The 23,140-nt window shown below is 40.2% G+C and overlaps 2 protein-coding genes across 7 annotated transcripts in view; one reads left to right on the top strand and one right to left on the bottom strand.

Moving 5' to 3' along the window:
- syde2 (synapse defective 1, Rho GTPase, homolog 2 (C. elegans)) overlaps positions 1 to 3,697 on the top strand; it is a 38,647-nt gene extending 34,950 nt beyond the window's left edge. The window contains exon 8 of the mRNA XM_017420561.2: positions 578 to 3,697. Coding sequence (XP_017276050.1) covers positions 578 to 1,251 — 674 coding nt within the window. The 3' untranslated portion in view covers positions 1,252 to 3,697. The remainder of the gene's footprint in view (positions 1 to 577) is intronic.
- A 5,134-nt stretch (positions 3,698 to 8,831) lies between these two features.
- On the bottom strand, positions 8,832 to 23,067 carry dnai3 (dynein axonemal intermediate chain 3). Of its 6 annotated transcripts, none has more exons than XM_017420410.3 (23): positions 22,980 to 23,067; positions 22,510 to 22,581; positions 22,387 to 22,425; positions 19,730 to 19,914; positions 19,137 to 19,241; positions 18,729 to 18,854; positions 18,423 to 18,610; positions 18,077 to 18,193; positions 17,510 to 17,697; positions 17,172 to 17,293; positions 16,693 to 16,782; positions 16,446 to 16,523; positions 15,042 to 15,152; positions 14,241 to 14,314; positions 13,902 to 14,046; positions 13,085 to 13,169; positions 12,474 to 12,586; positions 12,205 to 12,265; positions 11,965 to 12,095; positions 11,599 to 11,806; positions 11,098 to 11,189; positions 10,819 to 10,932; positions 8,832 to 9,363 (listed from the first exon to the last, which is right to left on the bottom strand). In XM_017420410.3, exons 2-23 carry the CDS (start codon positions 22,553 to 22,555, stop codon positions 9,220 to 9,222), a joined length of 2,562 nt encoding a protein of 853 aa, XP_017275899.1. In that variant the 5' UTR covers positions 22,556 to 22,581; positions 22,980 to 23,067; the 3' UTR covers positions 8,832 to 9,219. The 6 variants fall into 6 exon arrangements, with proteins under 6 accessions (XP_017275899.1, XP_037830006.1, XP_037830005.1 ...); XM_037974078.1 differs by having other exon boundaries at positions 12,474 to 12,583; XM_037974077.1 differs by having other exon boundaries at positions 22,967 to 23,027.
- Between the last annotated feature and the right edge of the window lie 73 nt (positions 23,068 to 23,140).

Below are 23,140 nucleotides of genomic sequence, written 5' to 3'. Positions count from 1 at the left end.
CCAGTAACCCCTCCAAGGACTCCAAAAAGGGTGGGTAATCTGAACTGCTGTTGGGCGCATAAGCGCAAACAACAGTCAGGACCCGTCCCCCCACACGTAGGCGGAGGGAGGCTACCCTCTCGTGAAAGCCCGGCCACCAGGCACCAGACAGTTTTATACAACGCCCCAAATCTTTCAGATCTGGGGTTTGTATTTACATTTGTCCTCATACCTCAGTGAGGACATATGTCTTCACTGAAGTCTTCAGTGAGGACATATGTCTTCACTGAAGGTGCCGGTGTTTATTAAGAACTACTGTGTCCAGCAGAATTGTCAGATCTCACAGCCCTGTGTCACTGAGCCTGGATGTTACATGAAGCCAAAAAGCAACACTTCATTGATTTCCTACAGATTAAATCCTGGATCGCTGATTGCTGCTTGACTTTTGGGTTTTAAACTTGATGAGAACCTGATGAACTCTATAGCAAACTCGTGACTTCAAGAACCAAAACTGCATAAATCAATCATTTATCTTAATTGTATGAACTTTTAGCAGCAGCTGACTAACGAGTTGTGCCCTTTGTCTGTTTTTGTTCAGTTGTGGACCCCTATGAGCAGTCGTCCTCTCACCCCCCTGCAGCCTCTGTGGCTCCGGCCTCGTCTGACCTGCTGTCAGCCCCTCCTCCTCTGAGACGGAGGAAGGAACGCCCCCAGGTCCTGAACTTCAGTGAGGTAGATATGGCGGGCGTCCTGAGGCCCAAACCGGGACGTTTGGACAGCCCTAGCAACCGCTACGCTGGCGACTGGAGCGGCTGTGGTGAAAATTACTTCCCCTCTGAAATGCTGCCGCCTCCCAGCAAAGAGGAAGCGGACTATGATGACGTGCCCTCCGAGGACACAGAGGCAGCAGAAGAGGTCCACGACAAGCAGGAAGAGACAGCAGAGGAGAACCAACAGGAGACGGATCCTGCTGAGCAGGAGCAACCTGAAACAGAGGAGGTGGGGAGGGTAGAGGAAGAGGGTGAAGAAGAAATGAAAGACAACGAGAGTGATACTTCAAACAGACACTCATTAGAGGAGGAAGATGCCGAGGAGAGGAGGTATAATCACATCCTGCCACCTCACACTTACCAGGCCTACATGAAGATCCAGGACCTCAGCCCTGTGCTGAGCAACAGGGTGAACCTGAGAGACCTGCAGGAGAGCATCGACACGCTGATCGGAAACCTGGAGAGGGAGCTCAACAAGAACAAGCTCAACGTCGGCTACTGACTCCTGCAGCCGGGAGCCGTTCAGGACAGGTCCTCACAGATCAAGGTGCTTCTGAAGCAGCCGCAGCGTTTCTGTGGAGACTGTGTAAAGTTCCAAAATGAGACAAGAAAAAATGCAACAGGGCACTTCTGGTGTTTGTACCTTCCCCCATAGACATTCCATAATATTTCTTTTTCCCCTTCTGGTTTGTCAGATGTCTTTTCCTGGTTTGTTTTTGGTCCAGTTCCGTGTTTCATGTTGTTGTTGTTGCTTTTCTTCTTATTAGAAGAACCCATTAACCCCTCAGGGGTTTACAAGGTGCCTTAATTGTGTGAAGGTGGTACGTAAAAAAGGAAATTCCACCCTGAAATAAAATGTCACCTTCTTTGAGCTTGGTACAGCCATCAAGGTGACAGTTGTGGTCTTATTAGGTATCTTTTTTTTTTTTTTTTTTACTGAAGCTGTCTTTGTTTTATTTCCAGCCAGTAAAAATCAAATGTATTCTCTGCACATTTAGAAACAACAACCCTTTGAAACTTATTTAAACATTTACTGGGTTTGTTTTTCTTCTTCTTCTTCTTTTAAAAATGCTCATTGCAACGCACAACATCAAACACACTAAAAAAGGTTATCCTGAACTATATAAACAGAGTTTTTCAGATATGTTGAATGAATTTCTGAAATACGGGTCCACGCTCAGCGTAAACAAAGCACACCAAAACCCACATGGAGGCTTGAGTCACTTGTTTGACCGTGTAGGTAAACAAACCTTAGAAATGTTTTTTTTTTTTTTTTTTTGTCTGGTCAGTGAGGAAACTCACCACAGTTGGATTAAAACAGCAGAACTGTTTCAGGAGACAGCAGATTTCCAGACTAGTATTGTTACAAAAAAAGGTATATAAAATGATAAAGTCTGAGCAAGACATTTTTTTCCTGCAGTTTTTAATTAAAGCAATGAAAAATGAATAAATAAAACAATAGTTAGTGTTTTAGTTGCTTGAATTTGGAGAGTCAGACTTGACTCAGTTTCAAATAATACATTTAAATAAAGTCCCATTATAACTAAAAAGATTAGGGATTTACTCCGGAGCTGCTACTTCCTTCTGTCTCTTTTAATGATGTAAACAGTGTTAGCTCAAACAAATCCAGATAGTGGAGAAAATAAGGCGTACATTATGTTTCAGGGTGGATTTCCAATTTCTTAAGGCAGCAGAGAGCTTTTTTTTATTGAGGTAACAATAATGCACTTATTAGGCAGGCAGTGGTGTTGATTACTATTGCAGTTCAGACAAATAAACTGATTCTGGCTGTGATCTGAAAACAGTGAGAAACAGACACACCTGAAACCTCCTCTTAAAGACAGATATTTAAAAAAATAAAAGCGTATTCGCTGTGCAAGGCTTTGATTTTATGTTTGCTATGAAGCAGGCAGGTCACTGATGGATTCACCTGTTTGATTTCTTGCTGAAGATCCTACAGACCGAGGATGACCTGAATGAGGGGTCACAGCCTCTGTAAGTTTGGGTTTCATTAAATCGGCTGATATGAACGTGGTTTTCTCATCTGCAGCAGGAAAACCAACAAGCTGACGTTTATTCAAAGCCTAAAACAGACGGTTCAGTTAGCATGGCTTAGCTTGCTGCCTACAGCAGAACCGGAGGTTTTCATCAATCCAGGGATTCAAATTGATCAGTATTTAACCGAAATGTATATAATTATAGAAATATATTGGGAGTGTATTATTTTTTACAGCGTCTGCTTCCGTGGCGTATTTAAAAACTTCTCTCTCCCTCTGAGCTACCTGTACACATGGTAATGTGCTGGACTATTGGTAAAACAGATGACAGAATTGTGCTCCTACAGGTAAAGTGATATTGTATATATTTGACAGTGTTTCGTGTCTCTGGTGGACTAAACTGTGTTTGTGTTTTGATTAAGGTCCTGAATGTTGCATGGTCAAAAAGCTTTACTGACTCAAGCAAGGCTCTGTCTCATCTGCCATTGTATTTTATATTTATGTGTAAAATAAGATGATTTTGTAATGTATGCTCGTTTGTTGTTCAGATAAACAGATGATTGCATTGGTTGACTTTTCTTCCAAAGGACCTAGAGGAGTAAAATTTGTCAAACCCAAAAGTTTCGGACTCTCCACCTTTATAAAGTGAAATTAAATGATTTCTTTGGCTAATTGTACGAAACGTCTGAAATCATCTGAATTTATTTTTGTTTAATTTAAAAGCTTAAGCTAGTGTATTTTTTGAGGAAAAAAAGAAATAATAATAGAAAACCCAAATAGTTGTTGCAAAATATTCTGTGAAACTGCTACACACCAGAAAGAAAGCAGCTATAAAAACCTAATGCAGGACCTGGATTATTTCATCATTTCTGTTTGAAAAAAAAAAAAAAGAAAGTTTGCAACTACAGTCTAAGAGGTGGGGAACATGATGCAGAGGTATCTGAATGGAATCAGCCGGAGCGGCTGGGAGGAAACTGAGCTTTCAGACCATCTGTCTGCTCAGAGCTCAAACACAACCAGGACCTGACTCTTCCTTTAGATATTTATTTCCTTAACTGGGCAGGTTGTACCTTTTAAATTTGAGATTAAATTAGTCTAAGAGTCTCTCGGATCCATATCAAACCATATGATTTTTGTTTGTAGAGTAAAAAGTGTGACCTCCGTGTTGCACCCTGCATGAATCCATCAAAAACAACAAAAAGGTTTCTACTTTGTTTTATCTGCCTTGTGTTTGCTGCCTCGGCCTCTTTGTCCCTTAGAGAAGAAAGTGCCACACTGAAAGCATCACTAAACTGCTTTGTTGATCCTGGAAGATATACGGTCATAATAAAATGTATTATTTTACATTCCCATGTGGTTGTGTCTTCTTTAATGCTCACAGTTTTCATTTGATTTGAATAAACCTTGAAGTGATCGCTGGCTGTGGGGCTCAACTCGTTAACTTTGAAGTCAGCCTAAGTCAAGATGGCAAAGATGGCCCCCAACTCACTGAGTTCAGATTTGTAGGTAAGAGTCATTCACAACACAGATCACAGATATCAGAATATTCAGATTCTACATCATGTTGCTGTCGACCTTTGACCTTCATGACTCTAACATCGTTTAAAATCGTCAGTATTTAATGACAGGAAGAATGGCCACTTTGTGATGATACAGACAAGGAAAACTTTAGGAAGTGAATGCTTTACTTTCTGGTTTAATCAAAGACCCATCCCATAATATTCACACACTGTAAGATCATTTTTATGATTCTGAGTATTAGAGCAACTAGACTGTGCCCAAACTATAGTTGGACAGCTCTGTACACACGGGCGGTTTTCTGTTGTTTTCTTCTGGTTTTAAGGAAATCTGATCATGTAGTTTTCAGGTTAAACCCTTTCTGAGACTGCTGTAGTAAATCTTTGCTGCTCTGAGCTGATCGTCCCACTCCTACACACAAAGTGAGCTCAGGATTCATTCATAAAAGCATTTCTTTCCCCAAACAAACGTCTGGTAACACAAACTGTTGGTGAAATGACTCAACATCTTCTGAAACCGTTCTTTGTTCGCTGAAATGAAAGGGGAAAGATCGTCCTGACCCCAGCCTCGGCTCAGTTCACATGCAGTTTTCGGGGAATTGCCCTCGCTGGTTTGTGGGAATCTCCCAGAACGACTTTTGGCTTCTGGGACATTCCCAGCACGCAGCTGCATTTTTGGCAAAATGTAAAATCTGCTGTGTTGCTCCAGCTGCAAAAACAAACATTATCAAGACAGCAGCAAGACCTAAAGTTGTTGTTTTTTGTTGTTTGTTTTTCTCCCTGACATCTTTTCCAAAATGTGTAATTAATTTTAAAAGGACAGAGACAAGTGTGTCTCCGTGGCTCTGTGATCTAAATCTCTGGCAAAGAGCTGGAGAAGTGGAAGCTCCCAGGGGCCTTTCAGCACCAACTGGTTTGATGTCACTTCAGACGCTTCAGGTCGTGTTCTTCATGGCTGCGCTGAGCAGGAACATACCTGCTTTTCCTCAGATTGGAATTTATGTGCAAACTGGAAAATGTATACAGTTTTTCACACAGAGTAAGTTTCCTGTTACTAGTAAAGTTATTTTTGGGGTCTCCTGTGAGGCTTAAAAGCAAAATGATTCAATCCAGCTGAGGCGTTTATTTATAACTTTTCAATTCCATCTCTAAACATCTGGAAGAGGGTTTTATTTTTAGATTCTAGTGCTGGTTCCAAACAAGGGACTATTTAAAAAGAACGTTTGACTCACAGAGCTGAGCTCTCAGGTCCCGTGCAGAGCGAGGCAGACATAATAAGACGGGGCCCGTTTGGGCTGCCAGGGTCGCCACTTGATATCAGCTGGTCTGAGGCAGCGAACTGAGCTGAACTTTTGTTCAGTTCTAATTTGGGAGAGAGAAGATAGGAGTCTCGTTAGATAAACATCCTTGACAGCCACCTGCAGGTGAAACCAGACCTTTTCCTCTCGTCCGCTCTTTTAATCTTCGCTGACCTTTGAGTCAAGCGGCCAGTCACACAACCAACACACTGTCTTTGCCTCAGCGTTGTTTTTCCCAAGCATGTAATGTTAACGATGACAAAAAGGTGAACAAATGTGAGGAAGAAACGTCCGGGGATCAAAAAAGACATTTAAAAATCGTCCATGTTACTTTAAAAACTATGAAATCAAACGTAAAACGTTTACCTGAGCTGTATCAAATGATGCGTTTACTCCAGGAGTTTTCCAGATATATTGATATGTAATTCTGAAATGTGGATTTTTACTGAAACCCCTGTGGAAGTTTGAGTCACATGACTGACCTACATTAGGCTGGCTGTAGGTAAACAAACCATCAGGCCTGAAAACAAACACACAGAAAACATCAAGGTGGAAATATAAGAATGAAGACAAGAGAAGAAAGACACATTTTTAGTTGTCATGTCACTGAATTCTGACCAAGTGACCTTCGATGTAGGAACAATGTCTTAGAACTGATTAATAAAATGCTTAATGAGGCTTTAAAAGGTGTCTCCAAACTCATAAATAACATTTCAAAAGCTGTAAGGTGCTACCAAAGGAGTCTAAAAGGAAGTTAGATGTGTTCTTTCCTGCTGGGTTCGACGAGTTTAGTGACAATATTTGGACTGAAGTGAAGAAAACATCTTTCAGTTTAAATACGTTGCTGCAGTTTAACAAAAATGACCCAAAATAAAATTCACTTATTGTTCCTTCACACCTTGAAGTGAACCAAACATGTTCAATCCAAACCTTTGTGACTTCAAGAAGCAACTTTCCAGATTTGTTGTCGAACATAATCAAGAGGAAATTGAGGAGTAACCTTGTTTTTTTTGGAGGAGACTTAAAAGCCGAACTTTGGTGGAAGCTGGGAAGCCTTTCTGCAGAGACCCTGAGGACACATTCCATACATGCAGAGCCCGTCAGGAGGAGGGCTATTAGGGTCCCAGCCTTTCTGCTGTGTTTTCGGGGGTCTTTTGTTCGCCTGCGGCCCAGCCCCTGTGCTTGGCAGCTGATCTGAGGGCAGATCTGCCTGTTCCGGAGCGCAGCCACGATGAGAGAACAGAGGAGGGAGACTGGAGGGGAGCGGTGGCCTCAGATCCTCACACATCTCCCTCCTTCACCTTCATTGCTCTGTCACTCAGGACTAGACTTTTTCATTTTAATAAAGCTAATCCCTCCTAAAGGTAAGCTGCTCATCACCTCTCTGCCCCCCCGTCCTCCTTTCAGCTCGAGGACAGGATGAAGGTTTGCTCTGCCTGATAGGAAAGAAGAATGTGAAAGGTGAGAGTGAAAGGAGGCAGCTGTGCTCACATTTGGGCCGGACTTGCAGGTGGCGCACATTCAGCAGCAGCTCTTCCTGGGATCCTCTTTAACGTTGGAGATACCTTTGAGTTTTGTGGAGGAAGTGGAGAGACGCAGCTGGCATTTTAGTTTATGTTATGGCCTCCCGTCTGACAGCAGTAAAACTTTCTCTCTGCTCTGTTTTAGGGAAATGTTGACGCTTGCCACTGGCTGTGATGGCCTCTTTTATTAAAGGATACCTGACAGTTTGAGAAAAGAGAAAATAACATTGCAGAGTGTGAAATAAAAGGATTTATACCACTTTTCTGTTTGGAGGACAGTGTTTGGAAGATAAAAATGACAGAATTTCACTTAACATTAAATCTAAAATTATTATTTTTTATATTATTATATATACTTATATTATTTATTAACCTCCACTTGTCAACTTTCCTGTTTGTTTGTTTTTTTACCACAAACTGCACAAAACCCTGTCAGATCAGGTACAGACTGTTGAAGAAAACAAGTAAAAAAAGCAACCAAAGAAGGACTGGGGCTTTCTAACGTTTCTAACGTTCTGTTTCCATGTTTACAGTCTGCTGCTGACCTCAGGACAGGCTGGAAGATGATATGAAGGGGACATTCCACTGCAGCATCCTGGTCACCTGGTTACCTGGTCACTTATGAGGTCAAAGGTCAAGCAATGAAAGCTACCATCAACCTCACAGAGTTTCCAAGGACAAAGAACCTGCTGGTTTACAGCAATGAAAAAATATGTTTAAATACCTTCCCTGAGAAATAAAAAGGCTTTTTCTTTTACACTAGAGGGACAGGAAGCAAAAGAAACATAAATTCTTCTCTGACGATCTGTTCATCACATCCAGTGTTTTCATCTCTGCTGGGCAACAAGCTTCATGATCGTTTCTCTCTGCAGATGGGTCCCCCCCATGCTGGGAGATTTGTGGAAGCAGACCCTCACAGAAAAAACACCTAACACCCTCCCCAGTAGGAGCTGCTAAGAGGCCAGCCAGAACAATGCCGAGGCAATGGCTTAATTCGCCAAGCCAGATTTACAGCCCCTCCTACGCAGCACCTGCTCGCTTTGTTTCCCAGGATTTCAGCTGGAAAACTTTGAAGAACTGACGGTAAAAATGGAACCCTGGGCAATCCATTCTGTGTAGACGCCCCCCAGTTAAGAATCTCTTTTTCATGTTTGGGAAATCTCTTGGAGATGAAGAAGTCAACTGGAGAAAGTCTGACATGATGACTCCCCCTCACGCCACGGCGGGAGGCACCGAGTTCATCGCTGCTCTCTTCTCCAGTGTCCCAAGTAGCAAGGCCTAAACGGCCAGCATCTCTGAAAACGTAGGTAAAAAGCCCACCACCATCGGCCACTCAGACAGGAGCAGCAGGTGGGATCGGACAGAAAGCGAGGGGCAAAAACAGGAGAAGACCGGAGAGCGGAGTCCTCTTTGGTCATCAGGACCTTGTTGGTGCCTCAGGGGCCACATGGACGCCCGTCAGCCTACTCTGCCCCTCCTCCTCCTCCTCTTCCTTGTTCACCCATTCTCATGTTCTGTCTGTTAATTTGAAATATCTTCCTCAGTGTGACAGCTGCCCTTACATTATGCAGCGTATGACCTGCCTCCACACTCCTTTTTCTCTGACAGTTTGGGACTAAAGGTTTGCTGCACTGCTTTTTTTTTAAAGCCATCACAAAGAAGCTAAATTATTGAAACCGGAAGCATCAGCATAGATGTTCTGATCACAGAGGTAGATTTAAACAAGATGACTCTGTACCTTGTGTGGCAAGTTGTTTATTACATTATTATTATTATTACACATTTATTACATTTTAGAGCAAATCACACTTTTGTGATAAAGAAGCAGCTGTGAACATCATCCACTGCTCTCCAATTTCTGTACAGGAAGCTTAAGAGCTTCATAGAAAGGTTCTACTGTGGTCTACGGTTCTCAAACTGTCATGCAGAACAACTTTAATATCCAATTCAGTTACAAAACCAGGGCAGGTGAAGAAATAAACACTCAAACTGCAAACAGCAGTCCAGAAACTGGCAGGTGGCGGTAAAAACACCTCTGATAAGAAATGAACACGGCACTAAAAACAGGATGTTCACTGAGGGAACCGAGCTAAGGAACAATGAGCCTGTATAAAAGCCAACCTGTGAGCGTGTGATTAGTTCTTCTTGTCAGAATGGTCTGGTTTTGGCCACAGGCCCAAGCCTTTCAGGATGCTTTCCTCCAGCTTGAGGAACTCGCCGTATTCCTTCTTGTCCAGTTCTTCTTGCTCCGCCGGAGTCAGGACTGGTTTGGCGGGCTTCTGAAAACAAAATCACAGATGAATTATAATCATGAAAGATGAGTTAGGGTTGGCTGGGATGTAAAAGATGGGGCACACTAAAACACTCTGTACCAGAAACTTCAGATGTTTCAGTCCTTGAGCCATAAATACTACTTTGATATTGCAGCTGAATCTTAATGAATGGATTTTTAATCAGGGATGCAAAAACTAATCACAAATACCTAGGTTTCTTGCAGGCTAAGAAACCAAAATGGACAGAATAAAACTACTACTGTGTAGCTGTCAAACACGACGGTCCTGGGTTTGGAACCCGGCTGTGGCCTCTCTGTGTGGAGTTTCTATGTTCTCTATGTGAATGTGTGGGTTTTCTCCGGTTTCCTCCCACCTTCCAAAAACACACGTTACGTTCACTGGTGACTCTAGACATGTGTGTGTGTGTGTGTGTGTGTTTCTATATTGGCCCTGTAACAGGCTGCCGATCAGTCCAGCATGCGGCCCGCCTCCCTCCCACTGACTGCTGCAGGAAAGCGTGACCTGACCTCTGACCCTGAACAGGAAGGAATGGGTGCAGAAAATAAACAGATGGAGGTTCCATCGTCTCCCTTCGCACCTGGCAAACTACACAATTTAATTCCCAATATGTGTCCTCCTTATTTTTGTTTATTCTTGAATCCTCACCGGCATATGAATGTAAACGATCAACAGAGGCTGGGGGTCAACTTGGCAGCACATGTGGGAAACTCACGTGTGTTAGTAACAATAAACCAAGACAGATAGAAGATTATTTGGGGCAAGAAAATTGTATCAGCACTCGTACTGTGGCTGCCATCAAGGCTAAGATGGAAACATTTAGCCACGAAAAGATTTAGCCTGTTTAGTTGGCTGAAACAGTCTGAACTATTCCCAGTGGTCAGTATCAAATTACAACCGAATGAATTAAACATAAGGGAAGAAAGAATAGAAGAGACAGAGACACAAAGACGTAGGCCTCCTTCAGCACATTTTAATGGATTCAGAAACGGCTGCCTGTATGTGACATTAAGTCAGGATTTATCAGAGAAGAGTCTCGTTTGGAGCCACTTTCATAGCAAACAAGTCCAGAAAAATGTTCCTTGAGTCTAATGTTGACTTTATAGTGAGTTCTTAGGATAACTTGACTAGCAGATCCTTGTTCTTTAGTTCAGTAATGTAAACATTTAGTAGTTTTAATTTGAGTGTAATTTGGACTGTGTGTGATGAGCTGATGGAGAACGAGGTAGGAGATGAGTCAGTGTCCTTGTTATGATCACAGCTAACAAAACTTACAGCTTGTTAGATTTAACTGACAGCTTATTTATTTTCCCTCTCATTCCATGTTCAAATAATTAGATTACTTACCAATGACCTAAATCATAGTGGCAGATTAAAACAGTTACAAATCCGGTCTAACACACCCCTCTCTGGCTTTTTTTCACACACGAAACCGTGGCTCACCGTTTCCTTCTTGAGTTCTTGCTCCTCTTTCTCTTTTGCCCAGACTTTCTTCCTCCTATCAAACTCCTTCACGTACTTTGTCTCCCATTCAAAGTGTTCCTCCATCCTCGAACTCTGGACACAAACAAAGAAGAAACACCGGTTAGCCTCGGTTTGATGCGGGATGTTTTCTTCGCCGTTTAAATATCGCCTCACAGTCAATAAAGCAACATCTCCAGGACAGGTTTGATGACTGCTGGTATTCGGTATCAACACTTCTTTACTGCTGGGTTGACTCACCTCGTTGCTGGTGGGAGTGCGGAGGCTCTTTGAAATTTCCAGAATGCGGACAACTCTGTGGTCGTTTGTCACCGCCAAGAAGTGCTGCTTGGCTGGAGGGACACAAAAACAACATAGTTGCAAATTTATTGAGCAAAGAAACAAGTCACCTCAACAGAGAGCCTGTTTGATGGATTTATCAATCCCACTGCACCTAAGCAGGAACAGTAAGAAAAGCAGAGCAAATTGTGAGACTGGAGGTCAACATGTGGAGGGGCTGGACATCATAAAGCCAATTTTCTGACTCTATAGGCTGAAGCCCACTTTCATCACAGATTGCAGCTCTGTTTTGATACACACCCTGTGGACAAAATCACATTTATTTCTTTGCGTTTTATTCATTATTCTTGCAGTTTCTTTTCTAGAAGACAGGCCTCTGTCGCTGCAGTTTGGTTAAATATCAAATAACAGTAAATCTTTCAAAACAAAGAAAGACGCCCTGTGCAACTCAGAGGAACCTACAGGAGACGATCCAGGGTTTGATGCAGATAATCGTGCCACTGATGATGCCTGGATGGACCTGGGAAGGCCCATTGGTGTTTTCCAACAGGTCCCATACCTCCATGCTGCCGTCGTCTTTCCCAATGAAGAAGACGGCAGGTCGGGTCAGAGACCAGCATCCCGCAGTGCAATTCTCCACGGAGAATTTTGATACGTGCAGGGGACCTTCCTGGATGTTTACAAGAAGATGAAAAGAGTACGTCACGCTCTTGTTTTTGGAAGGGTGAGAAGTTTGCTGACTCATTATCATATGTTTGTTAAACGATTCAAAGAAAATCAGAGCATGCGACACATCAGCTTTGAATAATTTGTTTTTGGTTTATTTACCATGACTCCTTCCTTCCAAATGGCAAAGTTCCAGGTTCCTACTGTCAGAACAATGTCTTTGAAGAAGGGTGATCGCTGAACTGCGTACACCATGAAGTCATGAGTGCTGAAGCTGAAGAGGGGTTTGGGACCTGGGGAAGAAACAAAACACACTTTTTACCTGACCTGAATCACAATCATTCAAAAGAATTTTAAAAAGATATATTGATATCTATATATGAATCAAAATGTGAAACTCACAGTGCACCAGTCCAAACTCATCTTTCTCAAGTTTCCAGTCAGTGTAAACCACTTCCCCTTCCTGAAAAATGCAAAAAATAAAAAATACACATGCACACAGTTAATATCTTGCTTTAGTTTTTAAAGGGAAATAAAAGTTTTTAAGTGTCTATTTTAGTCTAATTTTGAAAAAGGTGATGAGATTCACACTAAAACTCATTGAGGCACCTGAGGGGTGTAATGAATTAAAAATGGCTTAGTGTTGCTTTTACTGCTGAGAAGCATTTTACCTCGGTGCCAATAAAAATCTTTGTGTTGACATCTTCCAGAGTCTTCAGTTCTTTGGCTGAGGGGATTCGGAGTTGACTGTAATCAAGGAAGTCCTCTGCAGACCAGCTTCCTGCTGGAGAAACCCAGGCAAACAGCATCTTTTATGGGAACGTTCTGCAAACGAAGACAAATGACAGGACAAAACAAACAACAACAACAATAACAAACAAACACCTTCAAGGAGAGACAGATAGAAATAAAGTGAGTTAACATTAAGGTCTCATTCTTTCAGTAACTGGTCCAGTCTGCTTTATTCTCTGACCGTAAACAAGATAAACAGAAGAACTGAAAGTGTGGAGAGGAGCTGAACTAAATGAGTCAGGAAGAGGGAATAAAAGTTCACAGAGCAGAGAAAACAAAAAGGTTATTGTCGTTTTGAAAATGTTGAATTTGTTAACAATGTTGGAACATAACTTCTAAGCTGGTTATATTCAGTACTTTGGGGGAAGAAAAAAGAAAATAAAAACCAGTAAAATCAGCGCAAATTTTATTGCACAAACAATAAATTCTTATTTGTGGAGCTGATTGTATAAAAAAGCTCAAAAAGTGAAAGAGAAAGAGGGTCTCCTACCTGCTTCAGCGTTACCAGGGTACGGCTCGAAGCTCAGCTTCAGAGGAGCGTAAACTCCAGAGCCATCCATCTTTTGGAAGGAAACCTGAAAATAAAAAATAAAGGAAACATTGTTACTCCACATCTGACTGACAGTTTAATAATAATAATACTTTATAAAGGGTTTATTCTAAGGGTAAAAAATGGAATAAACAACGTTAACGTTAACGTGTCCTTAAACTAAAAATCTGTAAGCATAATTTGAGAATTATTCTTAACAGCTTCGTTTGTGTTTAGCAGCAGATTCCCTCTTAAAAACACGTGGTGTTTGGTGGATTCAGACGTGTTTTGTTTACACTGAGTGTGTACCCATGTTTCAGAAATACAAATCAATACATCTGCAAAACTACTGAACTAAACCAGTTCAGGATAACATCTTTTATGTTTCATTTCATACTTTGCAGTGAATACCTTTAACAGAAAAAAATATAATACTGAGCTTTTAAAAATTAAACTATTTTAACACATAAACTACTCATTAGCAGTTTTGGCTTCACATTGAATAAAATAAGTTATTTAAAGTCTTTCCAATATATAATTTTGTCCTTTTTTTTTGGAAAGAATTAACAGGAATCAGAAGAAAATTCATTTAAACCCATGCTGACTATATCCTGTTTGCTTACTCCTAGTTTCTACAAGTAATGGGGAAAAGAAAATCAACCCTCTCAGGTGTTTTAATATCAAAGGACATAAAAACCATCTGGTCTTTACCGGGTTCTAAAATATTTAAGATCCAACCACATTTTGGAAACTATAAAAAGAAATGCTGGAGTCCCACCTTGAAGAGTGGTTTCCAGGTCCTGTCCAGGTGCTTGAAAGTTTTTGGGACGATGTAGCGTGTCATCGGGGTGTTCTGGTCCGGCCTTTGAAACAGAGACAGGCCAGCCTGTTTTGGCAGTCTCACGTCCCAGAACATTATGGTGCTTTGGAACGAGAGAAAGACACAAATCCTTGAACTCAAAGGTTCACATTCAACATCTCGACTGCCTCTCTGAGGACTTGTTTTGTTTTGAAAATGCTTTCAGTTCAAAATCTGTTATATAAATACGATTATTTCATTGGTTAAAACGTCGTAAAATTAAAATTTAAACAACAAATGTTTTTGCCTGAAGCCTACCAGTCAGGTGAGCAGGTGATGACCTGGACACATAGCTTCGACGTGTTCTCCACAGGTAAGCCTGTCCTTGTCACCTTTACGAGACAGAAAGTTACAACATCAACTCGTCTACAGCAGGATGCTCAGAATTAGTAAAACCCAGAGGTAAGGTGACCGATGATTACCTATTTTCATTTATCTTGATGAGAGTAGGAGGTTGTAGTGATTTATTACTGAGAGGAGAAAACCAATGTTGCCTGTAGACTGTAAGAATTTATTAAATCTGTAAGACCATTTCTCTCGTTCTGTACACACTTGGGTTTGGATGTCTTAGTATAGCAAATATTACTATTTCCATCAATGTAGCTCCACTTTTCCTAAAAGTAACAACCAATGTATCTTCAGATTTTAATTGGTAAATCTCTAGATGTACCTAAAAAAACAACACATCTAACTACATTTTTGTCTTGGATTGCTGTTTGGAGAATGAAGTGATATACTATCTGTAAGTACAAACTATGAACCTCCTGAAAAAACAAAACAAGACAGTTTCTGTAATTCTTGCAGTTTAAATGTGCATTCTTACCTTGATAACCTTTTCTTTACCTTAGGTCTAAGAGTCAAAGAACCACTGAGCAAATTATTAATAAAAAACTTTGCGATTGTCGTATCAGACTTGGTCTGTAATTGTTTGGTCTGAAATTGCTGCTATGTGTTAAAAAGCTGACAGTTATTAGGACAACCTTACATTTTGGGAAATCTGAAGTGTTTTTTGTTTCAGACAGTTTCCCTTTAACCTTTTTCCCCTTAAGCTGTCTGTACCTCAAACGTCGGCGGCAGCCACTGCACATCAGTGACCGCGGCTTTGTGGCTGCTCTCTATCTCTGACGCTGCAGAGTAAAGCACTTCAGGTGTCTGCTCCTTGCGAAGATCCTGGAGGAACAGCAGAAAAGACACAGCATGCACTGTACAGTGAGATTTGACTATTCAGCTGAAAATATCCAAAATATCTTGACCAATAAGATAGTAAAGTAAACCAAAATGTACATTTAGCTTTGAAACTTAAACATTATACAAACTATTTAGTGTATTTTGGTCAGAAGGTAAGAAGGAGTCACTGTCATGTGTGCAGGGAAGGAAAAGCACTTGTAGTTCTCAAATTAATGATTTTTTCCAGTTACAGATATAAAATTTGTCATATACAAACATTTTACTTTGCTTCTAACACAAGTAACAAACATCTCTTTATTGTGCAAAGCATGTAGGACTTTAAATATTTATTTATGTGGTAATCCTGTCCCATGTGTAGCTGCAGAACAGTTTTATTGCATCCAACAACAAAAAAAAAAAGGATTTTTAGCAAACACGACTGGCCATGTTTGAACAGTGAGCTGATCATCCTGACTGTTTTTGTCTACATGGGGAACATTTATAGTGGTAGATGAGTACTTGTGTAATAGCTGTCACATGTGAATTGTGCTGTTGACTGCGGAGAATTAGGAGCAAACAAGGACAGGGAGAAAACGAGCAGGGAGGGTGGCAGCAGAAGAGAAGGATGGAGACAGCTGTTCCGCTGTAGAGGCAATAAAAACACACAGCAAATGTGGGCAGGATGATGGGGGAAAGTCTATTTAAATACAGCAGTCAGGTGGACGATGTCAGTACAGGTAAGAATTTATGGGTTTGTAACTTCAATTTTAACATATCTGACAAGAAATACGTGCTTTCAAAGTATTAGTTTACTTTGAAATTAAACCAAATGGAAAACCTTTGAATTTTCAGCATTTTTAAGAATAATTTAGTTTGTTTTACTTTTAATAAAGCCAAGTAGGTTTTTATTGTTTGTCAAATACTTCTTTAGGATATTTACTCCAAGTATAGAAGCGGAGCTAAAGTGTCACTTGGTAGAAAAACATCAATAAATAACTGCATTCCTATCTAATGAGAGAGGAAGACGAGAAAACTCAGGAGGCAACCCATCATTTCACACTGTCACACAACAACAATTATGCTGCGTTGTTTAATAAAATACTAAGAAAAAGAAAAACAAAAGAAAACAAAAAACAATATTTGAATAAGCCAAACTGACACTTCTACTTTCTAAACAACAAACAAATCAAACAATCCAACAAACCACAACCCGGGTTTACAAGAGAAAGTATGTGTGTGATGTTGCATATTATACACCCAGATTAAACACAATAAGGGCAGAATATCCATACTTACAAATGGGTTAGCCGGCACCTTTTCACTGCCAGGCTGCGTCAAGAATGTGACCTCAGCTGAAATGTCCCACAATGCAACCTGAGATAAACTTGTTGTTAAACACTTAAAGCTGATAAAATACCAGTAAGAAAACAAGAAAAAGCAGAAATTCCAATAAAATAAGAAGCAGGCAAGTCAACAGAGTTCTGTGAAGGAGAAAGACTCTAAAAGATGTCAGAAGTAGTAAAGCAGAGTTAAAAGTTAGCACCTGGCCATTGGCACAGCCACCAACAATGATGTTGGGATTAGAGGGGCAAAACTCAAAGACCACAACGTCGGCAGGGCACTCCAGGAGCAGCTGCAAAATCACACAAAACCTTCAGTATTACACGTCTGTGTACCAGCAGCTTACCATCACACTCTTTATATTCAATACAAAATTCATCTTACAATCCACAAAACAGCAGAATCCATCCCATAATACATGTGTATTAAATCCCAATAAAGTAAGGATGACTCTTCAGTGATACTACAAAAAGCTTGGTTCATGAAATTCATGAAAAGATGACAGCTTTTTGTATGACTCTTTACATTAGCAGCTCCAATTTATTGACTGAGTTCTCAGGTCAATTCAACAGTAAATAATAGTGTCAAATGACTGCAGGCCACAGAAAAACCTTTCTCAACCAGATATCTCAGGTTGAGATGAGAGCAGGGAGGTGCTCTCATCTCATCTCTTTTTCATACCTGGGGTTTAGACAAGTCAGCAAAGCTGTAGAAGGCAATAAACTTCGGGTCGGTGAGGGACAGGTCCTCCTCTGAATCTGACTCCTCCTCCCTTTGCATCTTCAGAGCCACAGCTATCACACCTGCAACGTCAAGAGCCCATCTTACAGCGCTTCACCGCAAAACAACTTCAAAGAAAATGTTCAAATGTTCCTAAAGTCTCTTTGGATTTAAGTCTGATGACCACTCTGCATGTATTAGAAACCATAAAACGCTATTTTAATGATCGCTGACCTCACAAAGAACTGCTGATTTTCACTACAACAAATTTATTTTCAGACAAGGATGTTGTGTTTTACCATTGATGCTGGGGTGCCAGTTAACACTGCTGATTTTCTTGCCCTTAGAGGGGTCTGTGAAGGTCTTAAAAAGTTCCAGTCCCTTAGAAAGATCAGGCTCATTATCATCTTCAACATCTGCCCCCAGATCCTTCAAGTCATCAGTGAACAGATTGAATATCTCTTCCTGCTGCAGGGCATGCAGCATCCTACAAAACATCAGGCACTTTGGTAAATCTTTCAGAAATGTTCTCCCCCTTCCATCTCTCCAAAGCTACAGCTAAAATTAATTCATGTGGTAAAACTAATACTGCTCATTTTTTTCTTTTTCCACGAAACACAGGACAACAAAAATACATACAAGGCTGTCTTGGAGGGTCCTAGGTTATGAAACATAAATTCAGAATCTTGGCAGAAAAATAAAACATGCTAATCTTAAAACATTTTTATGTTTTTTTTTGTCGTCACAACAGGCACGTTTTTTAAGTCTCGTACAGAGATGTGGTTTGACACTCAGTCATTCTCAGTAAAAACTTACATGGGAAGCTGATGGATAAAAAATAAATAACAATAATGATCCTTTTTTACCTGGGAGTTACTCCTCTCAAAAACTCCTTCATACTATCAGACTGAAGGATGACTTCCTTCTCCTCCTCGCTCAGATCTCTTGGCTCGTAATGGGTGGAGTTATTCCTCTTACCCAGCCTGTAAAATTCACACACATGAACAAAACATTATCAGAAGGAAATAATGTTAAAACAACAAGAAAGCAAATATATTCCTTTTGCGCCACTCAAGTATTGAATAAAAAGCTTAAAACACTTAAAATAAATGTATTTCTTATGATTTGTAGATAGATATATACAAGTCCTAAACTGGATAAGTTCCTTCTAACATCTCAGTGGGCCCGTTCTCCTGCTTCAGGTTATCATACCAATTTGTCTGCGCCGTGCTGCTCTGCACCTTTGGAACAGCCTGTGTGCCGCAGTCAGTAAGCATCGCTGGGATGAACCGCCTGTTGTCCTCATAGGAGGGGAACCCCTGGCTGATTGGAGTGATGTTGTCACTAAAACTGACTGGCAATCCAAAAAACCTCCGTTTTCTAGAGAAGGTGAACACCAGCTGACGAAGGTAAGGAGATAAAATAGACATGGTGATTCAACAGCGGCTCAGGTATTAAAGAAAATAAAATGTATTATATGCCACACATATCTAATATGGTTTTGATATATTGCAGTACCGGTTCTCTTTCTTTGACAGATTCTTCCTCTATTTCCTTTTCGCTGCCAAGAGAAACCCATTGCTTTGGTTTTCTAGCTGTATCAACTTCATTCTCGAGTACTTCTGGTGTTTCAGTCTCAGGGAGCTGCAGAACATAGACAGAATTACAAGCAGGGACATTAAAATGACCTGAAATACAAAAAGGTTCTCAATGAGAGTTAAACCTAAAAATAATGTAAAACCCAGATAAATAATAAATAAATAATCTCATCACCAGTACATGTTAGTGTTCAATTACAAACCCTAACTCCTAACCCATCAAACACATAACTTCATAAACACTGACAAGCATACAACACTCCACAAGGTCGTGTGAACACAGTTTGAGATTTTTTTTCATAGACAATAAAACAAAATGTGTGCTTACTTTGAGTATTCGGTTCTTGGCTTCTGGTGACAGAACCAAGTAGAAGCTCTGACCAAAAGTGAACTCCGAGTCAAAAACCAACAGGATTTCTTCCTCTGGGTAATCCTGTTAGATAAACCAAAGCCAAGATGACAACAAACAGCTACATCTGGAATAAATCTGAAGTGTAAGAGCTGATTGTGGCAACCACGAAAGCTCTTTCCACAGTGTGGAAACTGAGATGGAAGTTGGCAATGAAATAATTATTTCCGATATAAGCTCTAATAATATGCAGTTAAAGACAGACGACCACATACGCATCATTACAGCAGAAAGGATGTCTCTCCTGTGAAAGGGAAACTGGCACTACTTTTAGTGCTCAAAGCTGATGAGTCTGTATGAGTCCCCGAGGAGACTGGATGGCCTCATTAAAGTAATGTGCTGTAATAGGAGGAGCATGAATCCTCAAAGTAAGATAGGTGGTTACTGGGTATTTACTCTAAATCCGACAAAGGAACAATTAGATTTAACTAGTTGTTCTGTTTGGCCTCTGTATCACTGGGCAGAAATGCCTGGGTAATCTGTAAATCTGTACAACAAAGCATCAACCTTACCAGCACGATCTGCTTCGCAGGGCTGAAATCAGACACTGCTGCTCTTGTCTTTATGTCCTGCATGATGTCGTCCTTTTTTAGCAGCTTGTAAGGGCTCTGTGCAGTGACATCTTCATCAATTTGGCAGCCAAAGAGATTCTGGGTGGCTGATGTCAAGGTCAAAGGGAAGATATCTTCAGGGTGACCTTGAGAAGAGAAGAAAAACAAAAGAAAAAAGGACGTTAGAGTTTACAGTGAGTTGGTTTCGAATGCCCTACTTACATGGCCTCACAGCTAAAAGGCAAATATTTATTTTATCTTATACTACCTGAAACTAGGCAAAATGCTCAATTTACCATAATTTGTTTTTTAGTTCAGTAGTTTTATCTGGAATAAACTCCCAAACTAAAGAAGATAAAGCAAGTAATCCAGAAATGATCTGTGTTCAAAAATATGGGCTAGCCAACAATAATTTAAAAAGGAAACTGTGTGAAAGTAAAGCAAGATCACAGGTTGACAAATACGAGGGATCATTTACACAAAATAAAAAGAAAGTGAACCCTCAGATATCAGGGATTCATCGATACCTAAGAACATCGTTTCCTGATCAAACGCACAATAAGCCTGATCCTTCATCTGCAGGACTGACCAGCCGTGAGTTTTTTTCTTTCACACTTAAAGTATATTTGTATACTCCATCTCCTCCACATCTTAGCCTAGGCTAAGACTAGGGACACACAACAGTGTAAACAAGGCTCTGCATAATAATAGTTTTCCTCCTGCTTGTGGTTTTCTCTCTTCAAAGTCTTTCCACAAGGTTGCTGAGAGGACGCGGGGAACGCTGAAGCAAAGCTTAAGTAACCACTTCCCGGCTGGGTGTGTCAACCTTTTCCACTCACTCCACTTAGGCCTCCTGCCAAATCATTGTAGTGGAAACTCACACCCTTCATTTCACAAAGTTATGTGTCAACGGTGGAATTTGTATTCATGGGAAACGTTTGTTTACGAGACAGAGAGTGCATGATGTGTAATGTTTCATAATCCCGAGAATGCAATTAGGGTGCTTTTGCTGGGCTCTCAAAAAAAGTTATTTTGATTTTTTTTTTCTTTAATTCCACTGAGGCTTTACAACACACTCTAAAATACTCCTACTGATTCAAAATACATTGTTACTCTAGAAAAACTGGCTTTCATCTCTGTTTGTATTAATAATGATTTACTGAGTACATTTATCATTTATTCCTAATAAATTTAAGCTAAAGAGTGAAAAAGCACTTAGTATATTTATGTAAGCAGACCATTATGTTCTAAATGTTACAAAATCATGTCAATTTTCATATTTGTGTATAAAAGGCTCAATTCACTTTGCTTTCAGCTCAGACGTGGGTTCTGGTTCAGTGGAAGTTAAGACTTGGCTAATTCCTTAAGGAATGTCTCAAAGTCTAAATAGGTCATGGCTTGGACTTATAATATAGAAAATATGAGATAGGAATTCAACAAACCTGACGAACAAATGAACAAAGCAAAGTAAATCTGGTCCTAAAGAATCGTGAAGCAGTTTGAGACAAGAATCTAAAGCGTAATAAGAAATAGAAAAAAGAAGCACCACTAAGTACCTCCAAGTCGGACCAAAAGCACATTTTCAGTGTTGAACAATCGGAAAACAACTTTAAAACTGGAAAGGCATCTTCAAATCTGTCAAATCAGTAATAATAAGTCGAATGGATTTTTCAAAACTTTACCGGAGAAAATACGTCGAAGCTTGTTTTATGGTAAGGGTCACGTGTTCTGCACGTACACGATAATGAAGATCAGTCTCACTCCGATTAGAATTCAAACCCAAACATGTTAACTGTTTTTTAGAATAATTTTCTTAAACTAATTATTAACTATTAACTTTTTTATTACATTGTGTATGTAACTTAGTCACGTAATGAACTTGAATAAAAGGCAGCCCACCCGCGGATCGACCTTTCAGTCAGGCGAACTTAATGAAAGACGGATGTGACGTCAGACCCCCGTGGCGGGAGTCCCACGCTCCGGCGGCGGGAGGCGGTGAAACGCAAACCGAGCTGCGTTCAGTTCTGGGCGCAGGAGAGGTGCGCCCCAGAACCGCCCTATCCATAGACATAATATAATTAAATAAATATTAAAATAAATTAAATAACATTATATTATGTCTATGGTCCTACCCCTTGTATTAAAGAGGAGCTACTGCGCATGTACAACTTTTAGGGCGGAAATAGTCACCAATCAGACAACGTTGATGAACGAAACAACTTAAAATATTCATCTTACACAACTAAAAATATATATACATATATTTCGAATTATATTTTTTTATTTCATTTTTATTTGATTTTTTTACGTCTTATTGAAGACAACGTGAGTGGTGGCCAGCCGCCACTGGACTGAACTCAAAAGCAGGGACTATTTTTGACAACTTGCTTTTCTGATCATGGTGAAGAAGAGTCTACAAGCAGGAGGAAGAGGAATCTAATCTTTGGAGAAAATAAAATACCTGCAGATCAGGAAATGTGTAATATTTACAACCTTTACCTCCAGCTCATTGACCAGATTTTCAATTTCAATAAAAAAAATAATGACAAAATTATTATTTTTCTTGTGATTTAATGTGAACAGGCTCAATTTGAATTAAACCATTAGGATTTCCTTACCAGTCTTTCCTTGAGGGGTAGGAGACTGACTCTTCTTGGCTGAAAATAAAATAACAGTTTTACCTTAAAATCGCCACAATAAAAATTGTAGATCTATAAATAATCCGATATATTCACATTTACATTTCATTTTACTACTTCCAGAACGCTTCCCTTTCTTCGGCGACATCTTCGTCCGTCGGATTTACAGACTGTCTGCAGTCAAAAACACACATTTTTAAAAAGAATCAGAAAACTAGTTTCTTTATGCACATTTCATTGGCCACCCATGATAGGAGCCCTCTAAGTACATTATCAATGAATGGGCTGACAGCTAGTGGAAAATTACAAGAACTGCTAATATTACTTGGTCGTACTCGTCACAAAATTGGGAACATTTTTGTACAATTTTCCCACACATCACAGTGACATTCCCATATCTCCATCGTCTGCTTTCTTTGCTTTCCCAACGATTGGCCACTATTTTGAGGACAAGTTTGAATTGCGATTTGCGCCTCAAAACGAGTTAAACATGAACTAGCCTGATTTAAATGATTTCTCAATGACAAATCGCTGTCTATAAAACTAAATATAAACATACATATTCAATTTACCGGTTGTTAAAGTCTTAACTTGGACTCCTGAATCCCTCAAACGTACGACTCGTCTGCGTGAACTGCTTGGTTTCTATGGTTACAAGAGAGTACGGTTAAAAACAAAACAAAAAAAAAAAAAACAAAAACGGACAAACTGACTGACAGATGGATAAGCCAAT

The sequence above is a fragment of the Kryptolebias marmoratus genome, linkage group LG24 (assembly GCF_001649575.2).
Source record: "Kryptolebias marmoratus isolate JLee-2015 linkage group LG24, ASM164957v2, whole genome shotgun sequence".
NCBI lineage: Eukaryota > Metazoa > Chordata > Actinopteri > Cyprinodontiformes > Rivulidae > Kryptolebias > Kryptolebias marmoratus.
This window is presented reverse-complemented; position numbering and strand designations above follow the sequence as displayed.

What these genes read in the sequence shown, in the direction of transcription:
- dnai3 (XM_017420410.3), bottom strand. Translation starts at nt 22,555, where the DNA reads ATGTCGCCGAAGAAAGGGAAGCGTTCTGGAAGTAGTAAAATGAAAT. An exon ending in CCAAGAACCGAATACTCAAA is followed by an intron (nt 18,855 to 19,136) that starts GTAAGCACACAT and finishes TATGTTCTGCAG; the next exon opens with CTCCCTGAGACTGAAACACC. An exon ending in AAGAACTCAAGAAGGAAACG is followed by an intron (nt 9,364 to 10,818) that starts GTGAGCCACGGT and finishes TTTTGTTTTCAG; the next exon opens with AAGCCCGCCAAACCAGTCCT.